Genomic DNA, 8302 nt, shown 5'->3' on the forward strand with positions numbered 1-8302 from the left:
AGATTGAAGTTCAATTCCAATCTTTGATGAATAAATGTATACCTCCTATAAAGAAAAGTCCATTGTTCAATACCTAGTTTTTATCAGTCCCCCCTTTTTGATGTCAAACTTGAACTTCTAGTTATCCTTGTACCAGTTCTTAACTCTAATAAAGGTCACCTAGTCACCCACCCATTTAATGAAAAAAGTTGTTTCTTTCAACATGGCTACCGAACCATTCCAATCTTGGCTATCAAGGAAAAAAGAAATGACTTGGCCATCTTCTAAAGGGTTACTTACCTTTTGCATCTCATTTTTTTTAAAAACTTTCTTTGGCCTCCATTTGTTCAGACTCACCTTCTCCCACACGTTGCTTTGCCCCGCTGTAAGATATTCATACCCCCTGAAAACGTGAGTAGCATTACTTCTACCTCTATCCCACCTTCGATGCACAAAACTAACTTCTAACACAAAACCCTCTATTTCTGAGTCTTTTATTTTGATCCTCCCATACCCAACTAAGTCGCTTCCAAGATGAGAACCGATTTTGCTGTTAGTTCCACTCATTTCCCTTTTGTCAAAAATCTCTAAAATCTCTCTTCAGCTGCAACCCTAGTCTTCTTCTCGACACCAATTCGTAAAAGTTATTCTTGAATTAAATGTGCCATAAATTCTTTAACCTACAATAATTGTTAAAAATTAATAATTATTTCAATAATATTATATGAAAAATTTATTATCTCATCAAAATTGACTATTATTTTTATAATTTTAATTGTATGAAAAACTTCAAACTTTTTATTAAATTTTATACATTATAATCCACATTCTTTTGATTTAAATATGTTATGAAATAATAAAGTAAAAAATTAAAAAACATCTTATGTTATAAATTAAAAAAATATATTATATGAATATTTAAAAAAAAGAGTTAAGCTACTAACTATTAATGTAGAAATGAAATTACTCATAGTAATTCTAACATTAACTCTACGAGAAATGTGAAAGAAGAAAATTATATAGAAAAATATGTTTTTTTAAATTATCAAATAAAGACGTGTTCTTCCATTCTAACATTAACTCTACGAGAAATGTGAAAGAAGAAAATTTAGACGTTTTCAACATTGTTATGTCGACTTTTGAAAAGCGCGAAGTTAGGGTGCACGACTACTGGGTCCTTTCCCCTATATCTATCCTCAAAGTTTCGTTTAATAGTTCATTATTACAATAACAACTCTCTTAAATCATTGTTACGTGGGAATAGAACTAGTTAATATCCAAGGACTTTAAGCAGTGTCGTTGTCTTCTACTTGATCTACCAGGACCTGTAGGGACCTTGAAATTTCTGGTGCAGGAGCCTCCATCGTCCCCTCTAATATCCTCACCACTTCACCCTTGCTTGGCCTCCTATCTTCATCATCTTGAATGCACAGCGCCGCCACCACCGCTGCTCTTCTCAACTCTTCGATATTCGCCTCACTTGCTATTCTTACATCCACAACACCTATTATGTTTCCTCTCCCAATTTGTGATGAAGCCTAGGTAGGAAAGTACAATCTGCTCTCCTCCACCTTCAAGTCCAGATTTCTGCGACCGGATAAAATTTCCGGGAACGTCATGCCAAAACTGTATACGTCCACCTTGGAAGTGATAGGAAGGCCGGAGATCCACTCGGGGGCCAAGTACCCTCGAGTTTCTCTTGTGGTCGTCAATACACGACTGAAATCTCTGCCTACCAACTTTGCCAAACCAAAATCAGCTATCTGCGGGCTGAAGTCACCGTCCAAAAGAATGTTTTCAGGTTTTATATCACAGTGAATGATACAATCCTTGCATTCCTCGTGGAGATAAACTAATCCTCGTGCAGTGCCCAGTGCGATCTCAAAACGGGTCTTCCAATCCAACACCTTACCTGCTTCTCCCTCTTCATAGAAAAGAGAAGAATTTAGAGAGCCATTGGGCATGTAGGCATACACCGGTAGCCTTCGAGAGCCTTCGACACAGAATCCATAGAGCCTTACCAAATTCACATGCTGTATTTTCCCAATGATATTTATTTCCGCACAGAATTGTTTTTCTGCTTTTGTAGAACCTTCTAATCTTTTAACCGCCACAAGCATCTTGTCTGACAGAGTACCTTTGAACACAGAGCCGAATGCACCGCTTCCCAGCTTATGCTTGAAATTTTCGGTTGCGATTCCCAGCTCTTTGTAAGTGAACGCTTTGAGAGAGATCGGCACATCCTCTTCCGCACTCTTCTTCCACAGTCTTCGACGTTTCCAGAGAATAAATGCGGCCAAGACGATACCTAAAAGAGAAGAGGAAGCCGCGGCAGCAGGAAGTAAAATGTGAAGTGCAGGGGCTTTCCTCCGCCTCTCTGATGTCAAGAGCGGCAACTCAGAAGCAGCTAGCCTAATGAAGACGGATTGGCTGTCAGATGAAACGCCCATTTTGAAAAGTTCCCTAAACTACATTCTGCAGATAGGTAGATCAGAAATAAAGAAAACAAAAGCTGTACAGGAGCAATTTTTGAGACAAGCAGTCCTGCAGCCTTGCAGTGTTGACTCGTTGTTGTATGAGACAGCTTTTTCTTTGGGCAAGTATCGGTTCTTGGATTCCAAGAGGCCGTCGGTGGTGCCCGCTGTGACAGAGCAGTGCAGGGGTTTTCGCCGAGCACACCCAGTTGAACAGACACCTTGACTGTAATTCTTGGGTGTGAAACCCTCAATACAACCACACATATCATTCCCATTACACAGTCCATACGGCCCGCAGATATCATACATATTGCACTGACCTGCGTATGACGACCGTACCTGACTCCAGGTACAATCATCCATCCCGAAGTAAAGACCTATGTGGCCCTTCTCTTCTACCTACAACTTCCCTGTCAGGATGTGTACTGACGGGAATATGCTATAACTAACATATATGCTTGAAGGAGAAACCGTCACACAGGATGCTACGAATTTGTTAGGAATATACGTCTCTGGAGCGTTGGCAAAGGAATTGCCAGTCCACTCTCCACTGGACCAATATGGAACAGTGTTGTTATAGACCATCAACATCTGCGTCTTTCCTGGAGAGATGTCCATTCCCATAGAGAAAAGCCCAGTTGCAGGATCCACAGAGCTCTTCCACGAAGTTAACTTCATGCCGTTCCACATCTTCATGCCAGGCAATCATGTATCTCCCGGATGAGTGAAAGTCTCCCAAACAATGTCGGACTTGTTTTGCCCATCACCCAGCATGATGAAATTACCAGATTCGGTTATAATTGCCCGCGATCCTTTCAGAACAGGATCAGGCGACCACACTGACCGGCCCTCTCTATCAAACAGTCCGAGACGAGCGTGGCTTGAAAATTTCGCCAGGCATGCTTCTGACAGGTTTATCTCTGTTAGCCACCCAAACTATGGTCTTCGGAGACATTCTTGCGTACCAGATGCCAATGTACCAGTTATTCGTTCCTTTCGGACTGAAAAATCCCAATGCAAACGTGCCATTCTTTGACGTTATGGTCTGATTTCCAGCCAGCGAATCCCCCGGTAGAAGCGTATCCCCACCACCTAATCCTAATGAAATGCAATTATTCACTGCAATAATCATAGAAATTGCCAGGAGTAAATACTTCATCGCCTTTTTGATAACCATAGCAGCTGTATTACTATTTTTCGAGTTTAAATAGAAAACGAACACAGGCTACGGAATGAGCAAACAATATGGCCGAAGTGGTGCCATGCATCCCACGTAAATGAATTCAGTACTTCTTTGAATGGCGTAGCGCCCATTTCATCCTTCCCAATAATCGACGCTGAAAGATATCTAAAACGTGAATAAAACGAACAAATGATTTGCCCGGCACAGACGCCACTCCGTCAGACGCGCAATTTGATTCTGTCATACGCTTAATTTGGTCGAGTCTAAACAAAAAACTATTTTTCCCCTACGGTTGAAGGTAGAATGTAAATCTGGTCTTTAGTGCCGGACGAAAGACGGACATATTACTTGTAATAACGTCAAGGCAACATCTGTTTTGAATGTTTGCAATGAAAATGAAATTGGATTTAGTAAATTTTAGAAGATAAATTTATTATGGTCCAGCCACTGTCGGCAGCTAACTCCTCTCCATTGTCTCCATAGAATTTAATATGTGTTTTGACTGCAATCTCAGTAATTAGTATGTTGTTGAAGAGTTTATGAAATTTAATAAGTGATTTTTCTCAAATATTGCCCGAGTCTGATGTAGAGGTATGGTTCAAACAACTTGAAAATGCTCTAAGTTACTCACTTGTTCAACCAAACAACAAACCCTCCTTTTAAAGATTCACTCCAACCAAGCCTCACACCTTTAAGAGTATCAATTCAACATCCCACATCACCTATTTCTATCCCCATAACCCCACAATGGGATAGTGTGCAAGGTTATCAATATTTGGTTTCAAACCCCACAGACAAAAGTGCTCAAAATGGCTCAAATTGCTCACAACCCCTCCAAATGGTTTTATAGGCCAACAAAGGCTCAAGACAGGTTTGATAGGTTCCTACAAACTCAAATGATGCCAAACAACCCTCTGATTTGGTTGTTCAAGTCCCATAAGTCACAAAGTGCAAATTGGCTCCTTAGACCTATTAGCCTTTAAAACTCACTTTTTGACTTCCCACCCAGAAACTCTAAAGGACAATCCAATATTGTTTTATTTTATTGAACACCAACTTGGGGCAACACTTTCTACCAAAGGACAAGTTTTGGAACCTCTTGTAAGTACCATTTCTATTAAATCCTCATCTAGGCTAATAAGGGCTAATTTAAGCACTTAACAAACGAACTACCCTCCAAACCTGCAACTCCACCAAATTAACTATTGGAGCATCTTGGGGTATCCAAATCATAATCAATTACCAAGTTATAGCTTTTGGTTTGCATTAAAACTAAAATTATGGGGACTGTACATGAATTTTATTCAATTCCCACAACGAGTCACATAGAGATGTCTGACCAAATTTAACAAAATCTCACCCAAACTACATTCTTTTGGTTTGAAACCTTTTGGATATTAAAATAAACTCCCAAATCCCCCATTTCACCAAGTTTTAGAATTTTCCCATGGTGAATTTGGAACAAACGAGAAATTGAAGTTGAAACCCCAGGAAATGGCACTTTCATGGGCTGTTTGGATCTGTTACAACTTTTCTCTCTCAATACTCCACCTTCAGACCTTTGGTTGGATTAAAAAGAAAGGTATTTCACCACTCTAACTCCTCATGAAAGAATTTTTCAGTTTGGAGATCATGAAATTCTGTACCAACTGAAAGAACAACAAATTTTCTAAAAAAATACAGTTTTTTTTATTGATTTCAAATATCAAGTTTACAAATTCCACCCACAACAACCCCCACATGAGTTTTTTGAGGTATTTTATAGTTTTCCCAATATTTTCAAACTGATTTTAGATGGTTATTAACATTGGGCAACCAAATACAACAACTTTTTGAAAATTTGCTTTACAAATTGACAACTTTTTCAATTTTTGACAATTTTTGCATTTTGTCGTTCAAACTAATTTTATTATCAACCTAGGGACATAAACACATTTAAATGGATCTAAATAGACCAAAAAAACCTTGACTCCCTAGTTATACTCATACTAAGTACCTTTGACCAAAGTTGACCATAGGGTTTATAATGCACCCTGGGCCACTAGGCCTTACAAAATGGACAATTAGGACTTTATTACAAAACAAAATATAAACAAAGGATTCATTGATCCTTCCCAACACCTTTTGTATCAAAAACATGAAGTGTTCAAATAATAAATTATGAAATTGAGGCTTGTGCCCTTGCACCAGAGTCATTTATATGCTTTCCATTCACTCTTTTTGAGATAGAACAATCGTATGACTTAAAATAAATGGTTTCTGAAAAGACATGGATATGAGTATGAGTGGAAGAGATCCATGTATCAAATTGAATAAATAGTCTTGTTTATCAGTCAAGTTTTCTGTGGTAGACAAAATATTCTACTGATAGCTATTAGTATTCATTGGACTCAAAATAAAGTAAGATTCCACAACGTGCAGGCCACAACCCATTAAATGTACAATTTTCTCATATATATCGACTAGTAGCTTGGCCCTTTGCATGATAATTCTATTTATACTTGTTCATATTATTTTGGTTTAGTTGCAGTGGAGCAAGAATAGTTTAATTGAATTTTTTATTATAGTCCAGCTTACAAGGAGGGTTTATTTAGGCCTGTTGTTATGAAAATGGCTATCTAGAAAACAAAATGGTGTGATGTGATATTTTTCTATCCTTTATTAAATAAATTAAAAATCACACAACAACTATCATTATGATCCAATTTGATTTAGTTTCTTATTTGATAGTTAAGTCAATAGATGTAACTCTACAATTATTTGAGGCAAAAAGTACATGGTAAAAGCATTATTATTATTATTATTATTAATGTAGATGCCTAAAACTTGCACACTTAATTAAAATAATTTAATTTATTTAATTATCATTTATCCACCAATTATTTAAACTAAGGTTTAATTAATATCCCCCTTTCTTCTATCTAGTCGTTAATTAAATACAACATTTGATTAAATCCCTCTTCTTCCATTAATTGAATAAATTCTATTTATTTAATTAAATTTCTCTTTCCACATTTTAATTAAATTTACATTTATTTAAAATAATTTCTTGCATATAAATAAATCAAATTTATTTATAAAACCATCCACCACTTGCACTTTCCTACAAATGCAAGTTGCATTCATTTTAGTTGAAATAAAACATTTTATTTTAATTAAAGTCCTAATATCTCCCACTTGGATCCATGACTAAACCTCTTCTAGAACCTTCTAGATTCTTCTAATCATCCTAATTAGCCTAGTCCACCCTTAATCATTTGCACATTCATTAAGAAAGGTCACTTCTCACAAAAGCCTCAAAGTCTTTGAAATGCATTGAAGGCTTGGTGTCTCCAAAAAGTTAACCCTTAAAGTCTCTGAAACCATTAATGGTTAACTCAACCTTACCACATTAATAGAGACTTTTTCTCTAACTCAACCCTCATATAACCCAGGGGTCTCATCAAGCACTCATTGCTTTGACCCTAGTCATTCTATTAACCCTTGCAAAAGAGTTTACCCTTTGGGTAAAAGCTTTATCCACTGCTTATCTAGTAACTCAACCATAAAATTACCTCCTAAGGTAACCACCATACCTTTTCAGGGATTTAATGCCTCTTACATCCCCTCTCAAGCCTCCTCAGGGTGACATTTGTCAACCTAGGATGGATTGAAAACCTTAAAAGGATTGATAACTTTCAATCCTATCCCTTGTTAATATTTCTCAATCTTAACCATCCATTTCTCTTTTTCTTCTATAAATAGAGCTCCATTTCCTCCATTTTAAGCATCCAATTTTTTATGCATCCAAGTTATCAAGAATTTACATTTGCCTCTCTCATAAGCTTAATAATTTTAGATAGCCATAACATTTTAGTTTCTTTATCATATCTTAAGTATTATCATAGCATCATCATGTTATGAAAGAATATCATGTTAGATTAATCTTCAAATCACTCACTCTCATGCTAGTTTACTATCACACTAATCTTGTTGTTTTGCACCATATCATTAGCTAGTTTCACATCAATATCTTGCTAAGATCTTAGTTTCATTTGCATTTAGATCTTTTATCATATATCCCTCGTTCTTAAGGTAGTCATCCTAAAGATCAAGTGCTCTTCCAAGATGAGAGCCACCTTGATTTGAAGGATCTTTGGAGATAGAGAACAATGAGATGTCTTTAGAGATTCCATTTCACTAACTTGTTTATGATTCTAACCTCTAACATAATGTTTCATTGGTGTACTTAAATTGTTTCTCATTTGTAGGATTCCATACTTCCAGGCATACAATTATTATTATTATTATTATTATCATTATTATTTTCTCAATTTTTTGGAAGGTAGGTAATTTATTTTATCTTTATGGGATTTGCAGTTTATGTGATCTTTATCTTGATTTTCTAAGAAAAAGAGCAAATAGGTGCCTACATAAAAATTACTTTCTTTATTTAATTTATTTTTAAAATTTGTTTTCTATGAGCATATTTTACATAGGTTTTTGAAAAAATAAGTATGCTAGTATTATGGATTAATGTCTATCATCCTGAAAGAGAAAGATATATGTAGGGCTATCATATCCTACATAGTAAGAGAAATAAATGGAATGTGAATGGTGACAACAAATTAAGGTGAAAATGTGGACATTAATTATTAAGAGAAATATTTTAATATTTTCTAAG

General features: G+C 36.2%; 2 protein-coding genes across 2 annotated transcripts; both read right to left on the bottom strand.

Annotated features, from left to right (window-relative positions):
- Positions 1 to 1265: 1265 nt before the first annotated feature.
- LOC131859253 (G-type lectin S-receptor-like serine/threonine-protein kinase At2g19130) lies at positions 1266 to 2429 on the bottom strand. The gene is made up of 2 exons (XM_059212842.1): positions 1534 to 2429; positions 1266 to 1467 (listed from the first exon to the last, which is right to left on the bottom strand). The coding sequence occupies exons 1-2, from the start codon at positions 2427 to 2429 to the stop codon at positions 1266 to 1268; spliced, it is 1098 nt and encodes a 365-aa protein (XP_059068825.1).
- An 18-nt stretch (positions 2430 to 2447) lies between these two features.
- On the bottom strand, positions 2448 to 3152 carry LOC131039256 (S-locus-specific glycoprotein S6-like). The gene is made up of 2 exons (XM_059212843.1): positions 2907 to 3152; positions 2448 to 2795 (listed from the first exon to the last, which is right to left on the bottom strand). Exons 1-2 carry the CDS (start codon positions 3150 to 3152, stop codon positions 2448 to 2450), a joined length of 594 nt encoding a protein of 197 aa, XP_059068826.1.
- Positions 3153 to 8302: the final 5150 nt, after the last annotated feature.

The sequence above is a fragment of the Cryptomeria japonica genome, chromosome 10 (assembly GCF_030272615.1).
Source record: "Cryptomeria japonica chromosome 10, Sugi_1.0, whole genome shotgun sequence".
Taxonomy (NCBI): domain Eukaryota; kingdom Viridiplantae; phylum Streptophyta; class Pinopsida; order Cupressales; family Cupressaceae; genus Cryptomeria; species Cryptomeria japonica.

Excerpts from the sequence above, each read along its gene's own strand:
- LOC131859253 (XM_059212842.1), bottom strand. The coding sequence starts at position 2,429 with ATGGGCGTTTCATCTGACAGCCAATCCGTCTTCATTAGGCTAGCTGCT. Across the intron at positions 1,468-1,533 it reads AAGGTGGAGGAGAGCAGATT|AATAGCAAGTGAGGCGAATA; the intron begins GTACTTTCCTAC and ends TGTGGATGTAAG.
- LOC131039256 (XM_059212843.1), bottom strand. The coding sequence starts at position 3,152 with ATGAAGATGTGGAACGGCATGAAGTTAACTTCGTGGAAGAGCTCTGTG. Across the intron at positions 2,796-2,906 it reads TTTCTCCTTCAAGCATATAT|GTACGGTCGTCATACGCAGG; the intron begins GTTAGTTATAGC and ends ACCTGGAGTCAG.